The following is a 26514-nucleotide window of genomic DNA, read 5'->3' as shown; positions in this document are numbered from 1 at the left end:
TCCTTATCTACTCCCCAAAGAAAAACCGTTTCCCCACTTGGTTCTATGACGTGCTTTGTCTTCCATTAGCCAACTACTGAGTGTGAAAGCTCACTAGTCTCCCATGCCAGTGTCTGTTTGGTTTCTAGTGTGTAGCAAAGATCTGTTTACTATTATGACTAGACATTTAAATGAGCAAGAAATATTAAGGCCCAGATTCTCCCCTACACTGAGTCTGCTTTATACAGCTCTGCTAGCACAAAATGGCCCTAAATCATTTTAGCAGGCCATGGGAGGATCACTCCAATGTGGAAGGACCCTTCAGTGCCACCGAGCTGGCACAATGGCTCCTATGCCACCCTTCCTCCCTCAGGCTGGCGTAGGGGGTGTGGCTGGTGGACAGCAGGCATGCTCTGTGCCTCCCTGCACACAGGCAATGCATGGCTGCTATAATGTCACTGACAGTGAGCACAACTGAGAGCAGCCTTTAGACAGTTCCAAAGTATGCTAGCCTAGGGCCAGATCTGCACACAGACTGCCCAGCATGAGGAGAGCGCCAAGTTGGCTTAAAGTCACTTTTGCACACACCTCTCCCCTCCCAGGTTGCACTGAGTGTTCCTCCGCCACAGGTAAGAATCTAGCCTCGCACCTCCACGCGAGTCTCAAAGGTCATGGAAGCCAAAGAAACGGATTTTCCCATCTTCCATGACTAAGTTTTGACTGTGTTCTGACCATGTCAATCAATAATATGTATTAAGGTTTCATATATTAAGCAAATAAGTTTGTATAACTATTGCTTGCAGTATTTGTCACAGATCAAGAGGAGTAATAATACACCTCTGCCCCGATATAACGCTGTCCTTGGGAGCCAAAAAATCTTACTGCGTTATAGGTGAAACCGCGTTATATCGAACTTGCTTTGATCCACCGGAGTGCGCAGCCCCACCCCCCTGGAGAGCTGCTTTACCACGTTATATCCAAATTCGTGTTATATCGGGTCGCGTTATATCGGGGTAGAGGTGGATATACACACCCACCCCGTACATACATCAGTGCACACACACAAATACGGACTGTGCATACCCACAAAGAAGAGTACAGCCTCTTGTGCATGAAACGTGCTCAAAGAAGTAGAGGTTAAAAGGAAAACGAGGGCACTCAAAAGTACCCCAATCTTTGGGAATTTATCCAACTGACGCAGCTGTGCCCCTGATCGGGTAGCTTCTTGTGGTGGCTGCAGGAGGTTTGACAGCTGGGCAAGTCTGTGCTCTTTGGGTGATAAGCAGGTAGGTTTGGCAGGTTGGATCAAGGCATTTGCTAGTGAGACATAATACCCAATGCCTACTGTCATCCAGGTACAAGTGGATAGAACCACCCCCGTAACTAGGACTGATTTAAGGCTTGTCTAGGACCCGAGACATGCAATAAGGATGTCAGAATCGCAATATTTTTTAAGTACTTTCTGGCCCTCAAAGATGTGAAGAAAAGCTTTAAAGGTGACTCAAGAATAACAACTGCAGTAACCTCTGCCTGAGTGTTCAGAGAGCCTGAGACATTACCTCCACGAGCAGGGAGCGGTCTCCTGCCTCCAGAGGGCTGCTAACTCCAACCCCAGCCCAGCAAGAGGGGAAGAACGCAGCAGGCTTGACTCCCCCACCCAAGCAGATACCCCAGTAGCTGGGGTGTTAGAACTGAGGGGCCCTCCTGCCACCACCGCTGCCACCCCTGCTGCTCACAGGAGGAAGAGGACCACCCTTGCTGCTGCTTCTGCCTGGGAAAAGGGACTCCATATTTCTGCCTCTCTGGGCCTGGGAGGGAGCACCTTGCCACTCCAAATGGTCAGTGGGGCCACAATGGAGGGGCAGGGCCATGGGGACTGATGGTGTTGAAGGACGCAGATTGCCTTCATCCGGCCCTGCTAGGGACTTCTGTTCCTCTCTCCTAGGAGCCATTTCCTGTATGAATTCCAGCATGCTCAAGTGAGACTCAGGGAGGTCCTAAACTGTCCTTTCCCAACAGCAGCCGGCCACCACAACCGGCTCCGCTTCTTAGGTCTGAACAAGACCAAATCGCAATCACAAACCACAGTTCAATGCAAGAGACAGAGCGGGAACAGCCCTGAAAGGAAATTCATGGGCTCACAGCTAAACATGTCTCAGCTGAGCTCTTTAAATGTTCAAAACAAAGCATGAAAGCTCATTCTCTCTGTAGCCCCGTTCTTGCCTGTGCCTGCAACCTGGAGGTGCCCCAATTCACAGTCAGAGCGTTTGAAGTTGGCTTTGCTTGGGGGCCACGTAAGGTTCAGAAAAGCTGCCATGCCAGGAACGCACTCTTGTCCCTCGGCCTGGGATGAGTTTTAAAGCTTTTTGTTCTTTGCGCCATTCCTCCCCCCGCCATACGCACAGATGTCATTTGTTCACTGTTAAACCATTTCAGAAAGCTGGTTTCTTCTCTTTGTTACGCTGTGAGAAACCTTCGCAAACCCACATGAGCGAGGGAACCAGAATCTGGCTCACAGCTTGTTCTCTGAGCCGCAGGACACCCCCTGACTCCAGCCACATTGTGAATCTATCATCTCGCACGCAGCCAGGCGGCTCAAACGTTACCACCCCCAAGCCAGTTCTTAGGTGTGGCGGTGACCCTCACTCACATCCACGGATTGAAGTGCTTACACGGCCCGTGGCACGGCAGGGACCGAGCTTTCAGTCTGTGCAATCGCACTGAGAGAGCTGGCATTGGGCGGAGGTGTTTCAAGTTGCTCTGACAAAGTGCTGACAGCTGCAGGCTGAGCTCCTCCACGGACATTTAGCCCCAGAACAAGTACAGGGAGGGCACAGGCAGCAGGCCTGCAAGCTTCCCCGCTCTCCTGGGCCAATAAACATACCTGAGAGGGCAGCGCAGCCTCCATGCACTTGCAATACTTAGCTTCTCCATTAACACTCACTGGGTCTGGGTTTTGTGATGGGGTCACCTAGGCACTGAGATGGGACAGAGCCCACCAAATGCATTTCCCAGGTCACCAGACAGCAATCAGGTGTTAGTACTTCAGTCGTTACTGACCTGGGCTGAATTCAAACCAGTGACTGGAAGGGAAAGTCACTACCCCTCATCACTAGATCTCCCGACTGGGTTTCAATTTTGAGGGACACTCAGCTGCAGATAAAGAATTTAACGCATTTTAAGAGTGCCAGTTATACAGTGGAAGCCAAGTGAGATTTAATGCCTAGCACAACTATATCCTTCCCAGGTGGACAGCTTAAACTCATATTGTTATCTATCTATATCTATCTATCCATATATAGGGGGTTTTTTGGATATAGATATATATACATACCTCTACCCCGATATAACGCTGTCCTCGGGAGCCAAAAAAATCTTATCGCGTTATAGGTGAAACTGCATTATATCGAACTTGCTTTGATCCGCCGGAGTGCGCCGCCCCGCCGCCTCCCCCTCCCATCCCCCCCGGAGCACTGCTTTACCGCATTATATCCGAATTCGTGTTATATCGGGGTAGAGAGGTGTGTGTGTGTGTGTGTATATATATACACATACACACACACACAAAAACCTATGTTAAAAAGAAATTTAAGTTTGCAAAGTCAAGTACTCAAAAGTTAGAATATGCCAGAATGAAGGTGGCTCGTGTAATCTTAATTCTCCCTTCTTGTGCATATACATCATGATACAGTCTGTAGTTACGTGATCACAGACTGTACCACCAAAGTTCACGTCCCTGTTTCACAGCAGGGAGGTGCTAGAGCTTCTCAACCAGCTGACTGCAATGCTTGTTTTTAAGCACACACAAAACACGGTATTTCCCCTAACTTTGGTCTTGGGAACAGCTGAACCACTTTAGCTGAAAATTTCCAAACAAATTCAACTGAGGCAGACGCCCAACATGGAAAAGTGTCAGGGCAGATGGCTGAAGTGTGGCAAAGTTACAAGCAACTGAACATAGGGTCTTATTATGGAAAGTGTTGGGCAACCTTATCGACAGGCAGTGCTATAAGCTCCCTCATAACAGAGACACATAAATCACCTAGGATCTTGTACCACGTTCATCAGTTTGTACCCGAGTATACCTGCACGTGAGAGGGCTTCTCTGCCCATGTCAGACGTGGGAAATGCTCAATATGAACATGAATACGATGATCAAAGAAACAAAACAGGGGTTACTTCTTCATACAAGCCCTGACTCATTGCCATAACTAATCACAGCATTTGCACAGGGCTTACAAGCAATCTGGTATGCTGAGAAAGCAAGTATACCGCTACACAGCAATTCCCCACGTTCCTGAAAGTCAGTTTTTATTGGGCTGTTTATATTTCAAATAAGGACAAAAGGGGGAAGCTTCCTTCTAATCCAGGGGTGGCCAACCTGTGGCTCCAGAGGTTAATATGCGGCTCCTTGTACAGACACCGACTCCGGGGCTGGAGCTACAGGCGCCAACTTTCCAATGTGCCGGGTGGTGCTCACTGCTCAACCCCTGGCTCTGCCACAGGCCCTGCCCCCACTCCACCCCTTCCTGCCCCCTCCCCTGAGCCTGCAGTGTCCTCGCTCCTCTCCCTCCCGCCCCAGAGCCTCCTGCACGCCACGAAACAGCTGATCGGGAGGTGCGGGGAGAGAGGGGGAGATGCTGGTGGGTGGGAGGCTGCTGACGTATTACTGTGGTTCTTTGGCAGCGTACATTGGTAAATTCTGGTTCCTTCTCAGGCTCAGGTTGGCCACCCCTGCTCTAATCTATCCCTGCAGCAGACACTTCCGCTGTGAGCATTTAGAACAGCGATTCCCAACTTACAGCCCAATCAGCACACAGCTGCGGCCCATGTGACAGCCACAGGGCCCTACAGGTAATGTTGGACGCGGCCCACATAACCCATTGTTGGCCTCGTCTAGGGCCCACAATGGTAACTAGGTAGAGAACCACTGATTTAGAACCTATCATTTGTGACTATCTACAGGATGTAAATTAGCACGTGCACACTCACACACATCGGTCTATACCTGGGCTGTTTCTTTGGAGGTGGAGGTGGAGGTGCAAATTCCTCAGTTTCACTGCTGTCTTTAGGGAAATCAAAAGCAAAAGATGCTGATTTGCTCATCCCAGTCTTTTTTTCCTGCCCAGAGCAGTCTTCCACGGGATGGGGACAAGCTGTTCCATTCTCCACTTCCCTGGCCTGTGTGCAGGTTAAAAAGCCCTGTTCTTCCTCCTCTTCCTCCTCTATCCGGCACTGCCTGCTCCATCCTGCACCGTAATATTTATGCCTCCTCTCATAGGATGAGGCTGGAGGACCCCTGTTGGGGTCCTCTGCAGAGACCCTGTTACTATGAGAGCAGAGAGAAGGCAGTGTCCCCAAGGCACTAGGATCTGTACAGTTCCTTGATGAGAATTGGGTGCTGGGGTCACCGTGGCCACTATTGTCACAGAGTTCTGCCCCGGGAGGCTTGACTGAAGGCATGGGAGTCCCCTCGCTGTCAGGCGGGCTGCCTGTGGACATCTTTGGGGGAACAGCGGGACTTTCATTAACTATGCCCTTGCTGTGCGTTTGCTGGTGAAACCTCGGGCTGCTTTCACCCGAACCCATCTCACTGCCGGCTTGAGAGCCCTCTCTGTGCCCAAAGGAAGGCGAAGGGATCGCAAAGTCTGGATGAGAGGTGGGGCTAGCGCAGGGCCATTGGACTCCAACAGCGGAGTCCGGGCTGCTCAGAAATATTGTCCTGTTATCCTCCTCTGTGTGCGCTGCCATAATGGTAATCTTTGCTGCTACCTGTGTGGCTGAATCCTGGTACTCCCTTTCGCTGCTCAGGTACCGCACCCCGTCTCGCCACGGGCCGTGGGCCTGCTCTTTGAGAGGGCTGCGGGCCGGCCCCTCTCGCTTTGTTTGCGTGCCAGAATGATTTAGCTGCGCCTTCTTTCTCTTGGTGCTCTCGGCATAAATGGGCTCACCGTGGGCAGGCTGCATGTGAGGGGCACGGTGGGGTGCCAGGACGGTGCGCCGAGGGTCGCTCGAGTTTTCCCCGGGGTCACGCCATGCCACCTGGCTCTCTGGACACGGCACGTCGGGTGGGACAGGACTCTCTCTACAATAGTCTGTGATCGAACAGTACTCCCCGCTCTCGCTCTCAGAGCCTGGAGAACAGCAGTTGTCACTGCTCTCCGAGGACAGCGTTGCTGTGCCTTCTCTTTGCCGAAAGGATGGACACCCAGTAGAGTCCGGGGTGGAATCAGTGCTTCGGTCAGCAAAGATGGAGGGTTGGTGGCAGAACCCTCTCTGTGGACAGGCGAACTTCTCCTTGTTACGAAGCATAGCTCTGTCCTCCCATCCACCCATCTCGCCCTCCAACACCAAACTGTTGAAGGGGATATTTTTTTCCCCTCTGCTTTCCAGGCCGGGCAGGCCCCCCCTGGAGCAGCCTTGGAGATACTGAGGAGCACAATCATTCGGTGTATTATGAATGAAGGGCTTTCGCCCAGCACTGGTGCTGAAATGGTCCAGGCATGTCCTTTGTGCTTCTCCTGGCTTCACAATGAGGTGGTTTTCAGAGGCCATTCTCCAGCTGACCTACGTGGGCCAACGATAAAAACACATGTTCAGGACGTGCATTAAAAGAAAGAAAAAGGCAAATGCTGTTTTGTTGCCGACTCCCCTCAGGTGTGTGGTTAGTTCTGCTCTGCACCTGTGTACTCACCACACTGGTGATTACTGCAACCTTGTCGGCTGAAGCTACACTTGTCCTACTTTCTGCACCCTTTGCAGTCCTTGCATTATTAATTATGTCAATATAGTGAATAAGGTATCCCCTTTCCTTCCTAGTCAAGACAGGGAATAACATTTTCAACCTGTCGTACTGGATGTGTGTATTCTATTAGAACAATCAACATAGAATTAAAGAGGCGTAGATTACAAAGAGTATATCTTCCATGTGGCATTATTTCCCCTTTCCTTTTTATAAACCAGCTTAGCAGCTGTACATCTTACAGACTGGAACCCTCTTAAAATGAAGGGTTCCCCACTGGAAAAACACTGCATTGTATGTGGAATTTCCACTGTAACAGGAGAGGGCCTACTTGGCAAAAGATCTCTTTTTCCATCTGGTTCCTTCCTGCCCTTGCCAGAGGCACTAGTAGCTACAGTAGAACCTCAGAGTTACGAACACCAGAGTTACAAACCCACTGGTCAACCACATACCTAATTTGGACCCAGAAGAACGCAAGCAGGCAGCAGCAACAAACAAACAAACAAAAAAGTAAATACAGTACAGTGCTGTGTTAAATGTGAACTACTAAAAAAATAAAGGGAAAGTTTTTTAAAAAGATATCACAAAGTTAGGGAACTATTTCTATTTGTTTCATTTAAGGTGGTTAAAAACTGCATTTTACTTCTGCATAGTAAAGTTTCAAAGCTGTATTAAGTCCATGTTCAGTTGTAAACTTTTAAAAGAACCACCATAACATTTTGTTCAGAGTTCCGAACAACCTCCATTCCCAAAGTGTTTGTAACTCTGAGGTTCTCCTGTACGTATCTGGGGGCATGCCCACCGCATTCGGGAAGACCTTATCTTTACTCCCATTGGAGAGCAGCTGTAGCAAGACCTGAGAATCAAGGATTCTTCCTTGCCACCTCCCTCCCCCACGAGGTAGTGATAAATCTTCTTGTCCTCTGTTCAATAAGGGAAGAGAGGTGAGAATCCCATGCAATGCAGAGTGCAATCCATGCCTGTTAAATGCTAAACTGTCGCATTCCTAGGGATTTGACATGGTAGAATCCGCTCATAAGGAACTGACGCTTCACCATTGGCCAACTTCTGCCGTCACTAACAGGAGGAAAACCAGTGTAACTCCATTGGCTTCAATGAAGTTTAAGCTGCGTTTACCTGAATTAGAATTTGGCCCTAAAAAGAAGCGAAGTGGAGTACTGAAACTTGAATAAAACGCACTGGAGCACTTTTATTCCACTCGCTCTAAAATGGTTCCCTATAGCCGAGTCTATTATTAGCAGCTCCCACTGTATGTGGGGAGAAGGGCACACATCAGGAAATCCTCTGGCTTTCTGCCTGGGTGGGAGCAGTCCTTGTATCAAAGAAAGGGCTGGCTGGTGCAGGATGAATTCAACACAGCTATAATGATCAGCCCCCAGAGGAAGACCTTGTAATGCAGCTGTATCACTGACACACCTCCTCTGCTCACTGGTTAGTCAGTGGGGGTTAGCATGTAGGCAGGGATTTCAAGGATATCAGAGAAGCAAGTAGGATCGGGCAAAGATAAAACACACAGTATTCAAGCTATTAAGCAAGTATTTATCTGGCATAGCTAGAAAGGCTGTGAATCAAAACGCCAGAGCTGAACCGCTGAGCTCAACTCTGCTGCTTGGTCCCATTTCTGGATGTAAGCATAGCTTAATACACCGTTCTCCCTTCAGCCATCGGATTTAGGAAGATATTAAGGGGCACTGAATGGTTCAGGGGATTTACAATGGAACACAGAAACACTCACTAGGCTGCCAGGTTATAAGCCCACTCTGACAGTGAACCATTAACAGCTGATGGTGGTTGGATGGTCTGTGTGAAATAAGTTGTTCAGTTACTAGTGAGCAGGTATCTACACCACAGCACCGGCTACATTTGGCAAACTTGCTCTCAGTCTCAGCAGAGAGGCCAAGGACTACCTGGGCATGAAGATCCTCTCACCACTACGGGTGGTCCCTCCCAGTCAGGAATGAAGGAGGCAAGCAGGCCCTGTTTGCCCCATGCAGCATATAGAGAATTTCAGTCCTCAGGTTGTCAAGCAGAAAATTTTCACCAGGAAAAAAAAAACTATTAAAAACGTAACAAGATACTGAGCGACTAACATTATTTTAAAGTATCAGCTTTATACATGATTCTTCAAGAATTGTTTGTGATCTTGGTCAGTATTATCTAATTTACACAAGGTCCCACGAGATTTAACGAGTAGTGTCGCAGGAAGCCAAGCATTTTGCATTGGAAACACAAACCTCTGGTGTCGAGGGGTTTAAAACCCAGCGGAAAGCAGATGAGGCAGAAAAGAAAGATCTTGGCTTACACCCCCCCAGAAATACAAAGTAATGGAGGCAGACGCACAGTAGTCTTGTCATGGCAAATATCCTTATTGCGCCCCACCAAAAGCAAATATTATAACGGGCGCAGCACTGTACAATATCACACCCCTTATTAATCATTACCTGCGAGATCTCTGCATTCATATTCACATCCGCCCAGACGTCAGAAACATCTGGGTTGATCATTGTTGGCTTCACTGCAATCGTTGGCTTCGAGTAAGGTGCGGCAATCACACACTCATCCTCCAGAGGCGTATCCTCAGGTTTGGCTCGAATTCCATTCAGGGTGCGTGAGGGCAAGCTGCTAGCTTCCAGCTCCAGGGATGCCTGCAGCCTGTGGGAACGTTTGGGGTAGAAACAGTTTTTGCAGGAGCCAGGCTTCCAAATGTGCTCCACAAAGTTACTGCACACAGACATTTTCAAGTCCTCCTGGTTCAGACAGATGGCCCTCTGCATCTTGTGTACTGAGCGCCGCTGTTCATTTTGCATTCACCCTTTGAAGATGGTCTTAAAGATTTAGACTGTCTTGCAGCTGAACTACCTGGAAAGGCAGAACATTTTAGACATGACAATTGGAAGATTTTCATTTAAATGGGGGGGGGAGGTTATAATTACACTTACTCTACTTTCACTACAAAGGCTCACTATTTCCAAGGCTTCTTTCACTGTTTAGGTAAAGGCTGTACAATCACCTAAAAAGCCGCAACTTCTACCCATAACTCTACAAGGATGGAGCGTACATCAAACAAGCAACATTCCTTCGAGAATTAATTCATTGTTTACCAAGCACATGTAACCAGACTCATGCTGGGTCTAGACCAAGGGTAAGGGCAACTGATACAGAGGGTGTGTCTTGTAAATATCCATTCATGGTTGTGAAAGCGGGATTGGGGGGAGGAATTCCCTTTAAAAACAAAATTACTGCTGGAAGAAACAGGACTAGTGAAGCAAAGACTAGAGCTCAGAGTTCTGTAACCCAGTGCTTTGGCAACCACCACATCCCCCTGAAATTTAACAGTAATTGCACCCTAAATCAGGATTATATGGGAAAGTAATAGAAACCATTTCCAGGAAAAGGGTGACACAGAAAGAAAGGCTGTTCGTCTGTGCTGGATCTGATAGGAGAGAAAAATCTGTGTTAACTGAAACTATTATTTGTAACTGGAGGTAACTGAAACAGCCTATTGTCTGCACGGTTGAAATGGAACACACAGATTAACCACTCTCTGCTCCTGGATTACTTGAAGCCGAGGAATCCAGTCCCTCTTTCCTCTCCAGTAATGGAAAGAGAAAATCCCCCAGGAACCGTTTTTCTATTTTGGGTCATTCTCCTTTCTTTACTGCCTAGTTTAACCAAATTTTCACAACAGCTACCTGAAATTAACCTCTTAGGGAAATCTTTAGGGACTGGAGTCCCAGAAAGCAGGGACAATTTAGCTGACCCCAGGAAAACCATGGGGTTGCTGAGAAGGGAAGATGTGCAGATAAAACATGTCTCTCAATGAAAATCCTTCCATACCGCGTTCTCCCTTAGCCCTTTTATTCCTAAAACTTTCCTTTGGTCAACAGATGCTAATGTAAAGCAACATGAAGCAACTCCTTTCCCTAGGAACTCTCATTAGTTTGGGGGCATTCCAAGAATCAGGGCTCTAGGGAGCGAGAGAGAAATTCTGGGGTTTGAACCAAAGTCATTCCCCAATCCTCTGGATAGCAGTACCCCCAGGCCTCAGTACTGAACTCTGAATAAGAGCTTTTGTATACATCAGGGTAGGCAACCTATGGCACGCGTGCCAAAGGCGGCACGCGAGCTGATTTTCAATGGCACTCACACTGCCCGGGTCCTGGCCACCGGTCCGGGGGGCTCTGCATTTTAATTTCATTTTAAATGGAACTTCTTAACATTTTAAAAACCTTATTTACTTTACATACAACAATAGTTTAGTTATATATTATAGACTTATAGAAAGAGACCTTCTAAAAATATTAAAACGTATTACTGGCACGCGAAACCTTAAATTAGAGTGAATAAATGAAGACTCGGCACATCACTTCTGAAAGGCTGCCGACCCCTGGTATACATTGTCCTCTGTGTTACAGTGTATTAACCCATCGCAACAGCTAGGTGTTATCAACAAAATCCCCTAAAGCAAAGAGCACTAGCTTTACCAGACTTAGGCTGCAAATTGAGGCTCCAGTATCCTTTGGTGGCACTACAAAGACATTATGTTCTAGGTCTCAACCACACAAAAACATTAAAATGAAATGTTGTAGGCGCATATCGACATGGCCCTCCTGAGTGCTGAAGGAATCATCAGTCACGTGCAAGCCTTAAGAGACTTGGCAGCTCCTGGGTTGTTTGGTTGAAAACCGATCCTTTTTACACTGACAAGACTCCCTAATAATCAGTTTGCATCCTGAAGTCTCTCTCTGCAAGGAAAAGGGGCTAAAGATTGAGGAGTTTTTTAAATAAAAGTTCAGCCGTCATTTGATGCATTATACTAAGCTCAGAAGAGTCAACAATTTTTAGCTGTGGTCCAAATTTAAAAGTTCGCTTTTGAAATTAGACTTTGATCAACTAAACTTTGGTGCTCTGCACTAGTTCTCAGAGAGAGAGCAAGTCCAACAAACTATGTTCTCTTTCTCTGCTGTAAAGTGGCAACAACATTTCGAATGTTAGGATATTCTAATTCAGCAACCTCTTGTCTGATCTACTTCATTTGTTTTTAAAAAAGTCTACCTCAGCTCCAGGCCTAAGTTTACCAATTTTAAGTCAAATGTTACTTTTTGTGGATTCCAGAAGGAGGCAAAATATGGTATTAATGGAAATTCAATGGCAACGTTAACTACGGGGTGAATGCCAGAGCGCCACAATTCAGTATAAGTAACACATTACTGTAGCCTACACATTTTTAAAAATAATATATTCCTGCTTTATTTTCCCTTCAGATTTTTCAAATTGCTTTTGATTTATAACGCAGCAGTCAACTGCTTTAGAACTTTGAACGTCAGTACAGTCGGAGGGCAGAATTTCCCTTTTATACCAGTAGTGGGATCAAAAAGTAGGCAAAAGGATTATAATGGGAAACATGTTTAATACCATGACAAAAATTGCTAAATTTGCCAAACAAGGACTATTGTGTCATGTGACACTTAACTTAAAGACAAACTGTTACCACCATAAAAATAATTGGAGGGGGAGGGCAGTAACAGTGAAATTAACTTAAATCCACATCAAAGTAGCTAGAAATTGCTTCTTTTCTAATTTTCATTTTAATGTTATTTAATTAAAATTCATTAATAACCGCACTAAAGAATAGACTAAGCTGAGGGATCTCTACCTTTTTTCACCTGATACACAAACCATCCACCTTTGTTCCTCTATATCCCCAAACCCTTTGCAGTGGGTTAGGCAAAAAGAAATTCTGCAATAGATGATAATTTGTTAATTTTTTAGCTCATTGTGTCACATATGGCCAAAGATATCATTTAAGTGACTGCATGCACCTTTTATAATTTCACATTTGAAAATACAAGTGTACATCCTTCTCAGAAATTTAATTAACTGCACATTCTGCAGCATTAAATGCTCAAAAGGTAAAGCTATTTGCATCCATAAAGTTATCTGTGGAGCCAAAAGGACTAGAATGGAAGATCACATTCTGATTTTGTTCGTTTGTGTGAAAAAAAGCTTTCTGAATCGCTGCAGGTTTGTAACATCAACATTGAGAACAACTATTACTATATATAACCACACTGCAGTAATTACATTGTTAGCAAAACTTTACCTTGTATCTACATTATGTAGTATATAATGACTATTTTTTAAAATCAATGGAAATTTACACTGTAAATTTTGATACTATCACAGGTCCAGAAGAGCAAAGATGGGAGTAATGGAAGTATCCCAATCATGCAAATTCTGCAAAAGGGTGACACCAGTCACAGACTTCGCTGTACTCCTTTTTTTCCCCATGCAAAATCCACCTTATTCAACAGGAATCTCGCTCTGAAAATTTGTTCATACCGGTTCCGCTGATGACAAATCAAGTCACACCGAGCTGTGAAGCCAATGCAATGCGAGAGGATTTCCACAAATATAGATTTGCAATGTAATTTTAAATGTATACTTCTACCGTAAAATACACAAAAATTCCCCAATACTGCAAAATACAGGAAATGAAATTCAAGCGACCGGTTGAATCTTGCTAAACCCAATGTTCCTGGAATCACTCAGTTCAAAGAATCAGAATTTTCAGTGACATAAAAAGCCATTAAAAGACATCACATGCTTCTGGGTGATAGAAATTAGAGGATAGCTGGTTGTGAAGTATGTTAAACTAATGCCAAGGTGATAAGGGTCTGACTTCAGGCACCGCATAACTAAGGACATTTTAACTCAGCCTAGCCACGTTTAGATATTTCGGAGGTAAGAAGCACATGTAGGCGAAGAGGAAGTGGCAACCTTACACTGGCTAAATCAAGTCAGGGAGTTAAGAGTCGGATCACGATTTTAAGACTCTTTGACACATACTGGAATCCAATCAGTGGCAGGAATGCACTTGGAAACCAAGCTCAGTTTAAACAAACGGAGACCACATTTGTTTCACGGTTTCCAATTACACTAAAAGTGCTCTGGCCTTCGACAACTTGATGCAAAACTCCCGGTCTCCGTTTGCAAAGAGTTTGCCTTTGCAAACACGTCGTTGTGTGTGTTTTCAAGCGGGTTGGGAACGCCGGGGGCTGGCCAGCTCGTCCCAGCCAGACCTTCGGGCTGGGCTTTCCGGTGGCTTTGTGGGAGCCATGTGCTGGAGGAGACTTACCTGCGCCAAGGGGAACCTTCGCAATACGGTCACTGACTTGCAAGGCAGGGCCGGATCTACCCCCGGGAACCTGCGTGGAAATACAGGAGCGCTGCTGGAGTGAATGAAATCCCTTTGTGAGCCTAGGGCAGCCCAGGCTCTCCCCCGCGAGCCGCACAAACCCTGGGCTGGCTGCAGATCGGGGCCCGCCACTGGCGAGGAACTGCAGGAAAACCCCGGACAAGGGAGCCCGGGTGGCTGCTGAGACCCGGGCAGACCAGGCACCAGCCAAGCCCGCGCCCCGGCTCTGCGGCACCAGCGCCCGGCCCCTACCCCGGGCACACAAACCTCGCAGCCCGGCTCCGCGCAGCGCCCGCCCGCCCGGAGAGCGCCGCCGTGCGAGCCCGGGACAGCGGCACTGCGGGGCGGGGGCGGGGGCGGGGGCGGGGGCCGGGCTCCCGGCTCCTCCTCCTGGCACAGCGCTGCCGGCGGGCGGGCACTGAGCCCCCTCCCAGCGGCACCCCCCCGAGCCTCCCCAGCCCCCCATAGCCCTCCCCTACAGCCTCCCCCAGCGGCACCCCCCGAGCCCCAAATCCTCCCCCAGCCCCCCATAACCCTCCCCTGCAGTCTCCCCCAGCGGCACCCCCCGAGCCCCAAATCCTCCCCCAGCCCCCCATAACCCTCCCCTACAGCCTCCCCCAGCGGCACCCCCCGAGCCCCAAATCCTCCCATAGCCCTCCTCTACAGCCTCCCCCAGCGGCACCCCCCGAGCCCCAAATCCTCCCCCATTCCCCCATAACCCTCCCCTACAGCCTCCCCCAGCGGCACCCCCGAGCCTCCCCAGCCCCCCATAGCCCTCCCCTACAGCCTCCCCCAGCGGCACCCCCCGAGCCCCAAATCCTCCCATAGCCCTCCCCTACAGCCTCCCCCAGCGGCACCCCCGAGCCCCAAATCCTCCCCCAGCCCCCCATGACCCTCCCCTGCAGTCTCCCCCAGCGGCACCCCCCGAGCCCCAAATCCTCCCCCAGGCCCCCATAACCCTCCCCTACAGCCTCCCCCAGCGGCACCCCCTGAGCCCCAAATCCTCCCCCAGCCCCCCATGACCCTCCCCTGCAGTCTCCCCCAGCGGCACCCCCCGAGCCCCAAATCCTCCCCCAGCCCCCCATAACCCTCCCCTACAGCCTCCCCCAGCGGCACCCCCCGAGCCCCAAATCCTCCCATAGCCCTCCCCTACAGCCTCCCCCAGTGGCACTCCCCGAGCCCCAAATCCTCCCCCAGCCCCCCATAACCCTCCCCTACAGCCTCCCTCAGCGGCACCCCCCCGAGCCCCAAATCCTCCCCCAGTCCCCCATAACCCTCCCCTACAGCCTCCCCCAGCGGCACCCATCGAGCCCCAAATCCTCCCCCAGTTCCCCATAACCCTCCCCTACAGCCTCCCCCAGCGGCACCCCCCGAGCCCCAAATCCTCCCCCAGTCCCCCATAACCCTTCCCTACAGCCTCCCCCATCGGCACCCCCCGAGCCCCAAATACTCCCCCAGCCCCCCATAACCCTCCCCTACAGCCTCCCCCAGCAGCACCCCCTACCCCCAATGGCCTCCCCTAGCAGCACCCCCACAGCCCCATCCCCAAATCCTCTCACAGCAGCACCCCCACGGCCCTGACCCAGAACCTCTTCCGCCCCCCACAGCCCTCCCCTACAGCCTCCCCCAGCAGCACCCCCCATCCCCAATGGCCTCCCCCAGCACTCCCCCAACCCCTCCCCCAAGCACCCCCAATCTTCCCCCAGCCCCCCATGGCCCTTCCCTAGCAGCATCCCACAACCACCTCCCTCAGCACCCCCACAGCCCTCCCCTAGAGCCTCTTACAGCAATTTAGTACATTCATTAAATACATCATTTAATAAAAATAAAATGTAAAGACAAATGCAAAGTACTACACTGAGGAAGTTAAAAATCAAATCACAACTACAAACTGGGGAATAATTAGCAAGTCAGTAGTAGTGCTGAAAAGGAGGATCGCCGGGTTATAGTGGATCACAAATTGAATTTGAGTCAACAATGGGGAAAAAAAGGCTAATATCGTTCTGGGGTGTATTGATAGGAGTGTTGTACGTAAGACACGGGCAGTAATTGTCTAAAGTGGTGAGGCCTCCACTGGAGAGCAGTGTCCCATTGTAGCTACCACCTTTTAGGCCAGATATGGACAAATCAGGGAGACTGCAGAGGAGAGCAGCAAAAATGAGCAAAGGTTTAGAAAACCTGACCTCTGAGGAAAGGTTAAAAAAACTGGGCATGTTTTGTCTTGAGAACATAAGACTGAAGGGGGACCTGATAATAATCTTCCAATATGTTAGGGGCTGTTATAAAGAGGACTGTGATCAATTATTCTGCATGTCCAGTGAAGGTAGGTCAAGAAATAATGGGCTTAATCTGTAGCCAGGGAGATTTAGATTAGATATTAGGAAAAACATACAATGATAAGGGTAGTTAAGCTCTGGAACAGGCTTCCAAGGGAGGTTGTGGAATCCCATCATTGGAGGTTTTTAAGAACAGGTTGGACCAAGACCTGTCAGGGATGATCTAGGTTTACTTGACCCTGTCTTGGTGCAGGAGGCTGGACTAAATGAGCTCTCAAGGGCCCTATGACTCTGTTCTGTGATTCTATGAAAGCTGCTGATCCCCCCCCCCGTAAAATATAAACATATAATAATGATAAAATGAGATTATAGCACCTCTGGTAACCCTGTCAGGTTCTCGTCTGATGCGTCGTTTTCCTGAGTGCTGAATGAACAGTCTATCATGGGACCTAAAGCAATCCCAGAGACACTTTGTGTATGAAAACTCCAATATTCCGAGCACTTCACTTTTTACAAAAGGAGAGTTGATCGCAAACTCTTTTTAGAGTGTCAGATATAACAAAGCTGAAAAATTAATGAGTTCCCAGCTGGCCAGGTTGGAGAATTCGAAAGCACTGATGAAGATCAGTTTCAAGGATGTTTGTTATCAGGTATTCTAACTCCCCTCCTCCCCCCCCGAAATATAAATCTATTACTAGTTAAACCAACTGTCCTATTAGCCCCCAAATGTGCAGGTTTGTGCAACTCCCTGATTTCCAGTGCTTTTAGATGGTGAAGGTGATTTTTACAGTCCATCTTTTGCATTACAAAACTGAACCCCTGACAGAAAGTAGCATTAAAATGGCTGTCTCCATCCCAAGAGTCTCAACCTCTGAATGGAGATTCGGAGAGAGTGACAGATACTTAAATCTCTCTTAAAATTCCTTTTTAAATGCTCTCTATACATTCTTATTTAGCAAATCCAGGATTTATTTACCTGTCAATGGTCAGTGGAGGGTGCCGAACACCACACAGCCATGGGCCTTAATGTAGTACAGCTCGACATGGGGAAAAAGCTCTGGCTGACCCTACACAGTGGCACTGGTCCATGCATCTGTGCTGTGTCTTCCCATGTCAGCTGAGAGCTTTGGGGTGAAAGCTCACTGGTGGGGCCGGTGCTAAGACGCAGTTTGTCTGAGCCACATCCCAGTCATAAAAATGTTATTGCGATTAAGTCAGAGGTAACAAAGTAGTGAAAGAACCTCCACCCACCAGCCTTATATAAGAAGTGAGTAAATAACGGTAGCAGAATAATTAAGGATCTAAAAACATGTCAGGCAATTTATCATATGGGACTAGTTCCTTTGACGTCAGTGGGCTTTGGATCAGACCCCTGGAGTGCTGTACGTTGACTGACAATTAAGATCCCCTTTCACCTAAAATCATCATGTGGGCAGTCACCCCAGTTCTCCGTTCATTCCTATTACATGCAAGTGGATCCTCACCATACCTGCAGAGCTCTCATCCTATCGCTTTCCCCCTCTCCTACAGGCTGGCTGCAGGAGCTGCACCCCAAGGACCAATAAGCAGCCCTCATGACTTCTCTCCAAGGCAGACAGGCCAGACCCGCCCAAATCTCACACACTTCCCCTCTTCCTGATTCCCAAGGGATTAGAACTTTGCGAACAAACTCCAAATTTCTGGGCTGAGATTACTAAAATAAGACCTAAAACGGGAAATCTTCAATGGGTCTCTGATTCATCCCCCAACAAAGTTAACTCCCTATTAACATCTGCGGGCTCAAAGCATCAGCACTGTCGTTATCGATGCTTCATATTTATGTAGCACGTCCACGTAGCGAGTCACCAGGAGAGTTGCGATTAGAAACCAAAGCTCCTAACTGCCAGACCCACATCTGGTCCATCAGACCATGCTGCTTCTCAAACAGCGTTAACAAATTTGTCCCTGAAAATCCAAATTTCTCTCTCTATCTGGCATTGGGTTAGTTTGCTTTGTGCACGGCTGCAACCTGTCCTTCACAGGACCTGGGCAGCATTACCGTTCAAAGAGTTGTGAGACTTCAGTTAAAATTTGGAGCTGGCTTGATACAGCAACACTAGGAACCCTGTTAGTTTAGATGAACTGAAGAGAAGAAGTAACAGCACTGATGGCATAGTGAGTCATCTTACCAGTAACAAAGCCACTGCTTAATCCTTTGTCCAGATGACAATCCTATGAATTCCCATCTCTGCACAGAGTGTTGAGAATGAAGAAGTCGATCAGTGACCAATGCAGCAATTTCTTGGCTCGGGGGGGGACAGTATCCAAGAGGGACCTCTGCTCTGCTTGCTTAAGAAATTCTAGGATAATAGCTCCTTTGACTGGATGTCCAGTTTTTGCTTGAGGTGGTGGCTGCGGGGGAGGGCACTAAACCACATACTCTGGAGCTGACTAACAAGGGGTCTTTGTCAGCTGCCGGACACCTGCAGCTGTTTCGGCATGCCTCTCCCAGGAGGGGTGGTTTTGTTGGAGAATAGTCTACAAAAGATCGAGCAAATTGAGCATAAAAGAAAAGCTTTTACTGATTAAGTCACTGAATCTCCTTAAAATAAAGCTGTGTCATCTAATATGCTCCCTAGGGCCATGTGGTAACTCCTAAAATGCCGGAGAGGCCAGCCAGGTCATCCTAGCTCAGCTGTCATTGGTAGATATCCTCTTGGAAAGGAATTTGCTGTTTTTAAACCCTGGTCATTTTTGTTTATTTTTAACCGGCATTCTCTTCCAGTACATAACTGGCAAATAGTTACTCGCCATGACAGGCAGCCACCCTTGACTGAATGCTACCAAGGAACAGGTGCCCAGAATGAAACGTGGCTTTTAAAATCACTGCACAGTGCTGCTCTTGTCTGCCGGTCGATGACAAAAGCGACAATACTATTGTAACACAGAAACAGCCAGGCACCGTCCTCAGAAGCACCCACTCAGCATGTATTGTTCTCTTGTTGTCATGTTGATTTCAAGTGGTTATAATGCCCTCGAAAACCGCCGGGAGGATGGCACTGGAGACTGAGTCACTCAGCAGTGTACTGACGGCAATGCACTCAGCCAAGGCGATACTCAAAATGTCATCACTTGCGTGGCCTGATGTTCAGAGGTGTGGCGCACCCACAGCTCCCGCTGAAAATCAAAGGGAGCTGCTGTGTGCTCAGCACTTCTGATCCATATTTAGATTTATCAGTAGATTGATTTGTGTGCCACTGCGAGGCACCTGCTTTGGGAAATGTTGGCCTGTTTCTGTAGACATATTGTTACAGTTATCGGCATCTAGATATACTGTACTCTGCTGAGCCGCACATTGGAGACAGACAGATTAGATTCAGCTAGGCAAGCCATCAAATCACAAGCCACAGATACCTAGCACGTTCTGAGAGCTGATCGGCCCATTGTTGTGTCTTTTGCTCTGTATAAAACCAAGATAACATGAGGAACCACACGGGCACAGTGAGGAGGGCGGAGGGCAAATAACCATGTTTATTAAATATATACAACGTGCAAGGCCTAGTTACATACTGCTGCTCCACCTGGCTTCTAAAACGGAGGGCATGTCCACAATGCAATTAGGGTGTGTGACATTCCCCAGGATACTATCTAGACAGAGGGACAACTGTGTCCCCTCAATTCTCCAACCTGAGGTGCCTTTTACACTGCTTCGCTGCGAGAACTACCACTTCTGGTCTGCCCACACAGCCTCCAGCATGCAAATCACTCCCAGCTATACTGTATGAGTGCTTGAGCCAGCCAGCCATGAACAACACCAGCAAATTCCCAGTCTTCCCCCCAGAAATGTGTGTCTTGTATTACCCAGCACCCTCTGGGACAACGCAAGCTCATAGAAAGTCTGTCATTTTATTAATAGGAAATGATACGCACAAATCTTGTTATCTCAAATGGAGTTCCCCAGATACTTCAATCCAATCAAACTGGTTTAAATAAAACAAGGTTATTAACTACAGAAAGATAGATTTTAAGTGATTACAAGTAATGAGGCATAAAAGTCAGAATTGGTTACAAAGAAATAAAAAGATAAAATGCAACTAACGCCTAAATTAACAAGCTAAGTGATTTCAAAGCAAAAGTCTCTCTCACTACATGTTCTAGAAGTCTGACTGGCTGAATTCCACCTGCCAAGATGCCTTCCCAGTCCAAAGATGCTTCCTTTGTCCTTCAAGTGTGGTTGATGCCCTAAGTAGAGATGAAGGGAGAAATATTTTGGGGCGTCTGTTGCCCTTTCTTATAGTTCTCTTTTTCTTTGAAAATCATCTCCAACTGAGGCTCAGGAGACAGCAAGTCTGTGGGGATGGGAACCTTCAGCTGTTTCTTTGCCAAAATGTAGATTTCTCCCTCACACCCTTTTTCCTGTCAAAGAATGTCTACTTAACCATTTGATTTTGTTGACATCTGGCTGAGGCATCAGTTTGCCTTTTGTCTCGGAGGAACTGGTTTGTGGCTGCTATTCTAATCTTGGAACATGTCTGAGTAATGTTATACAGTAGAATCTTATCACGTTACATACAATGTTGCCAAACATATTTTACCAGGACAATAATGATCAGCAAATTATGAATTTTCAAATAATGCCTCACAAGGAATACTTTGCACAAAATGTATCACAGACTTGGAAAAAGGGATGAACATAGGGGTACAGACTATCATCATGTGTGATTGCAGCAGTAGTTTTAATCTTCACCAATAGCAGTGAAGCCACTCCAGCACAGACTTCAACACAACACTTCCCTGGGACCCTGGTACATACTTGAGCAGCTAGCCTGTGCTGAAGTCCATGCTGCTGTGGCCTCACTGCTGTTGATACCTGAGCTAGCAACATTAAAGCTACCTTGGGTATGTCTACACATGCTGCAATCACACTTCCAGAAGCAGTGAACGCATACCAATGCAACACAGGGAGCACCACCAGAGGGGCTCACAAACTATTTAAAGCAGTTGTTTTCAACCTTTTTTCATGTGTGGACTCCTAAAAAGTTTTGAATGGTGGTGCAGACCCCTTTGGAAATTTTAGATGTGGTCAGCGGACCCCCACTGATTTAAATAGTTTGTAAGCCCTCATATGGCGGCTTTTCATGGGCATGGGATGGGTGGTCACCAGCAGGAACTGGATGGAGCCCACTCATCTAATGCCCACGAAAAGCCATCGTATGGCAATCTATTTCTGGTCACCCCTGACGTAGGAGAGCTTCATCATACAGGTGACACAGAAGTGTATTGAACCAATGCCCCAGCTTGGCATTAGGGGACACCGTATTGCTGGGGTAATCGTCTTTCAACTATTATCCTGACCACCTGTGGTACTTTCTGCAAGAGATGGCTCTGAACCCAGGCATCCTGGCTGGTTCTAAATCCCCCTGGGCAAAGGTACCTCCTTTACTTCCTGCTCAAAGCTGTGTGGAGTGTGGCAGAGCATTGCTACTTTACACTCGAAAGGTGGCTGCATTTCAGCGATGGAGGAAGTGAAGTGACAGGCCCCGATTGTGATCTCAAAGTGTAGCTCCATCTACATCCATGGCATTACTGCAGATTTATGCCACGAGGCGAGGGCAGAACCAGTCCCACAGTTGTGTATGAGTTATAGTTTGGAAAGTGCTTTGCAATCCTCTGGTGAAGGTATTGTATGAATGTTAGACAATCATATTGTTTGTTATGAACAAAGAATAAATGTGGAGCCAGGCTGAAGAAACCTTGCATACAAAATGGTCTTGTTGAAGGATTTTTCACACACCCCGTAACAGGACGTCTGACTACCTGGGTGGTGCTGTCTGCAAGCAACAATGATCCCTTTATCTGAGCCAGATCAGAACCACTCTGTCAGCAGCCCTTCTCCATTAAAAAAAAAAAGAAAAAAAACCCTCTCTGGTCAGCAGTTTCCTTATCTACCTATCTTTCCATTTTACTAGACAATGTGGTTGTGTTTCTATATGGTAATGGTACAATCATCTGAACGGTCGCACTTTTAAAATTCTAATGTGAAAAAGGTTCATTGCCCCGAATTACTTACCCAGTCAATGAATAATAGGGACGTTGTGGAGGCTAACAACCCCCACCAGAATAACTGCGATTTACTGGAATTAGGGGCGGCGGTGGGGGGCGGGGGAATCCCCCGCACAGAACAGCGGCGACTCTATTTCCCAGAGTTCAAAGGGAATAATAAAAAAGGCCCTTCAATCCCTCGACTTATAGTGACCATGTGTCAGCACGGAGATTTGATGGTGCCCTTTCCCCTCTTCGCATAATGCCCTCTTGTGTACAGAAATACAAATTGCATTCATATTAAGTGGGATAAAACAGTAATGATCAGGAGAATTGGATGAGGAACAGGATGACCAAGATATTTGGGACAAGCTCTGGCACTTCCTCACATCAGCACAATGGTGGTTTTCTTTTCCTAAGCATGTGGGGAGACAAGCTCTAACACAGTATGATTTTACAGTTACCATTTGATATATAGACTAGCGACACACATATACCCCCCCAAGTGACCCCCACACACAGCTATCTGTGCGCTCACGCGTGCGCACACACACACACAGACACGGAGTTGGAAAAGCCTTGTAATGAGAATTGCTGACCTTCCTGCTGGCAACGGACAACGCTAATTTGACACATTTGCTTGAGGAACATTTCCCCCTCACCGCGTGCCAAGGGAACAGACTCCAGACCGTTTCCCTCCTGTGGTCACATCCCTTGGGGAACGACCGGCTCCCTGTCCAGACATGGGAGCCAGGAAACACACAAATATATGACCGAATTGGCTGCTGTGCGCAAGTTTGGGGGGAGAGGCACAGAGATACTGCCTAACTCGGTCCTCTGTGGGGGTTTGTGGCTCTGCAGACACAGGGAGGTTTGTTCGGCGGGGGAAAGGCCGTACTCCATGGCACCATCCACAAAGGACATTTGCCAGCATTGTACAGTTTAAGACCAGAAGGAATCACCAGCCATCTAGTCTGAGCCCTGTACACCACAGGCCATGAACACCACCAGCAACCTGCACACTAAACCCAACAACGGAAATGAAACTGAAACATTACAGCCCACAGGACATTGGACTGTGGCGTCCCACAGGCAGAGAACAGGAGGGAGTGACTGGTGCCTGTGCCCCCCCCCCCCCAAGGGCAGAGAAATGATTAAAGTGAGAGATACATGGATAACCCTGGCCAGTCACCTGCACGCTGCAGAGGAAAGTGAAAACCCCCCAAGGTCACTGCCAATCTGACCTGGGGGGAAATTCCTTCCCCACCCCACACATGGCGGTCATGAGCATGTGAGCATAGAAGTGCCAGCCAAGTACCTGAGAGAGAGAGGATGCTTGGTGCCACCTCAGAGCTTCCCACCCCATACACCCATCCAGTGTCCTGTCTCCAGCCGTGGCTATCCCTGATACTTAAGAGGAAGGAGGCCAAAAAACCAAAAAGACACCAGAATACATTCGACACCAGAAGACACCCTGGCCCCTGCAGGTGACTGGCTGAAGTACTGACACATGTGATTTAGGAACATAAGAGAAACCAGAGAGGATCCTCAGGGATGCCAAGCCCCATCCCCCACCATCACAAGCAACCCCAGAAGACAATGCCCTCAGAAATTTGTCCATCTCGTTCTTAAAACTAATCAAGTTGTTTGCCCTCTACAACTCCTGCTGGGAGGCTGTTCCACAACCTCACCCCTCTGACAGTTAGAAACCGTCTTCTAACTGCCAGCCGGAGTTTGTTCATGGCCAGTCGATATCCATTTGTTCTTGTGCCAACACTGTCCTTCAGCGTAAATAGCTCTTCACCTCCCTGGTGTTTACCCCAATGTATTTATAGAGAGAAATAGCCTTTGTTTTGCTCTTCGAGTCTCCTCCGTAAGACAGGCCTCCCTTCCCCCAATCATCCTAGTAGCTCTCCTCTGCACCCATTCCAGTCTGAATTCATCTTTCTTAAACACGGGAGACCAGCATTGTACCCATATTCCAAATGAGGTCTTACCAGGCCCTTGTACAATTTCATCAATACTTTGCACTCTCTACAGGACATGCCTCACCTGATACATCTTAGGTTCATATTTGCCTTTTTCACAGCTGCATCACAAAGGTGGCTCACAGTCATCCTGTGACCGACCCACACGCCCAGGTCTCTCTCCTTCGCTGTCACTTCCAACTGATGCGACCCCAGCTTGTAGCAGAAATTCTTGTTATTGGACCCTATGTGCATAACCTTATACTTTGTACTATTGAATTTCATCCTATTTCCATTACTCCAGGCTCCAAGGCCATCCAGATCTTCCTGTATAATGTTCCGATCCTCGTCTGCACTGATGGTACTTTGTATATCAGCAAATTTCATTCACACACTCTTACTTTTTGCATCAAGGTCATGAATGAAAATGTCAAATAGGATTGGTCCCAAGACTGACCCTTGAGGAACTCCGCTCCAGTCCAATCGTTCACCTGTCCTGTAAGATAGGAATGGCCCTGATGCAGTGGAAGCCCCCAGGTGGGTATGGCCATACCTGACGGCAGAGGTCCCGATAGCCCAGTTCCTAAGGGAACGGTTGGGGGCGTGAATCCTTCCTCTGATTCCCTCTTGCCCAGCTCCACTGGTTTATGGTGAGCGCTCAGGGAGCACTTCCTCCATCTCTCCAATAACCTCTTGAGGCGAGGCCTCTGCCTAGCTGCGGTGGGGAGGAGGGGCTGTTTCTGCAGCGAAGATGACTTGGGCCCTGTCATTAACACAGTGACCCTCTAACACCAGACAGCAAGTTGATGTCTCAAAGAGAAGCACTCAAAAGGCCGGAAATGCCAAAATTCTGGGGCCCCACCCAGCCAAAATCTAACTCATTCCAAAATAAGGACAAGTAGCTCCAGGCCCCACCTCCCCCTGCGTCCCACTTGCCAATCTTTGTTACTGACAATCACACATTCCTTCTCTGTTGCTATGTGAAAGACCACACGAACAACAGGGGAACTAGTGAGAGGGAACCGTCAGAGTGACTATAGGGTACATCAATGCACAAAACAAACTGACAAAACAGTGTGACATAGTGTTGCCCTCCAATCTCTCAGTAAATGTTCGCTGTTACCTACACCATTAGAAGATCATGTATTCTCAGAGCGTTTCAGAAGGTCCCAGTCACATAGAAAGGAATTGAAAAAAAGAAAGATTAGAGAAAAACTCCTCCACCTCCTGATGTCAAAGTTTCGATTCCCTTGCGTACGTGCAGCTGAATTGCAAGTTAAATCTCTGGTGCCTCTTGGGCGTTTCCGCGTAAACTTGATACTATTTTGACATACCCAGGATGAGTCTCTCCCCTGCACTGCTACAAGCTTGGGGTGAACTGCGGTTCTCCAGGCAATCCAGCCTGACAGTGAAGAGATTTACCGTTGCATCTTAAAACACGCAAAAGACTTTCTCTTGCAAATCAGAGTCTGGGCTGAGTCCCAGGGCTCCTGGCAAAGGCAGAGTTTCTCTGGGGAGGATGAAGGTGACTGTTTTTCAAAACGACAAGAACTGGACCCCCAAGCACAAGTATTTTACAATGTTGCCAACGCTAATAATTGTATTGCAAGAATCACAGTTTTCTCCTGAATCCATGTGATTACGTAAGACTCTCCGCTTTCATTTAAAAATACTGGAACTCATGAGAACCAGAAGGAAAGTCAAGGTGAGCTGAGTCCTACACTGATGGGAATGGATGAGTTTGTCCAGCTCTAAGTACAACTAATGCTGGGAAGAGCGCTGGGTCAGAATCCAAATGCTATCTGTTTAACCTGGACCCCAGCCTAGGAATCTCCTCAACCTGGATTTTGTCACAGCACTTTCTGGATCTGGCTGGCTACAAACACCAAAGAACAGGCTTTCTCTGGGTGTCTTGGCATCGTCTACTCCTGCCAAATCTGATTCTGGTGAAGGTTCAAGTCAGCTCATTGATTTTCAGACCCATTTGAGTTCTGCCTAATGCACCACGATGCATTATGAATAGGTGTGGCACGGCACGCCTTCCGGCCGAAATCTGCCAACAGATGCCTGGCAGTGGAACAATGGAACAGTTAGAGCAGGGGGTTTCAAACTGGGAGTCAGGACCCCTCGAGGGGTCGCGAGGTGTCAGCCTCCACCCCAAACCCTGCTTTGCCTCCAGCATTTATAATGGTGTTAAGTATATAAAAAAGTGTTTTTAATTTATAAGGGGGGTCGCACTCAGAGGCTTGCAGTATGAAAGGGGTTACCAGTACAAAAGTTTGAGAACCACTGAGTTAGAGGTTCTCATGC

At 47.9% G+C, this 26514-nt stretch overlaps 1 protein-coding gene across 3 annotated transcripts in view; it reads right to left on the bottom strand.

The window, feature by feature from the left end:
- PRAG1 (PEAK1 related, kinase-activating pseudokinase 1) overlaps nucleotides 1-14249 on the bottom strand; it is a 46119-nt gene extending 31870 nt beyond the window's left edge. Inside the window, exons 1-4 of one of the 3 annotated variants that reach the window (XM_054028878.1) lie at nucleotides 14208-14245; nucleotides 13881-13950; nucleotides 9184-9601; nucleotides 4988-6546 (exon numbers count right to left, since the gene is read on the bottom strand). In XM_054028878.1, the coding sequence (XP_053884853.1) occupies nucleotides 4988-6546; nucleotides 9184-9549 (1925 nt within the window). In that variant the 5' untranslated portion in view covers nucleotides 9550-9601; nucleotides 13881-13950; nucleotides 14208-14245. Of the gene's footprint in view, nucleotides 1-4987; nucleotides 6547-9183; nucleotides 9602-13880 lie in introns of all 3 variants that reach the window. The other 2 variants (XM_054028877.1, XM_054028879.1) reach the window with 2 other exon arrangements.
- Nucleotides 14250-26514: the final 12265 nt, after the last annotated feature.

The sequence above is a fragment of the Malaclemys terrapin genome, chromosome 5 (genome assembly GCF_027887155.1).
Source record: "Malaclemys terrapin pileata isolate rMalTer1 chromosome 5, rMalTer1.hap1, whole genome shotgun sequence".
Taxonomy (NCBI): Eukaryota; Metazoa; Chordata; order Testudines; family Emydidae; genus Malaclemys; species Malaclemys terrapin.
This window is presented reverse-complemented; position numbering and strand designations above follow the sequence as displayed.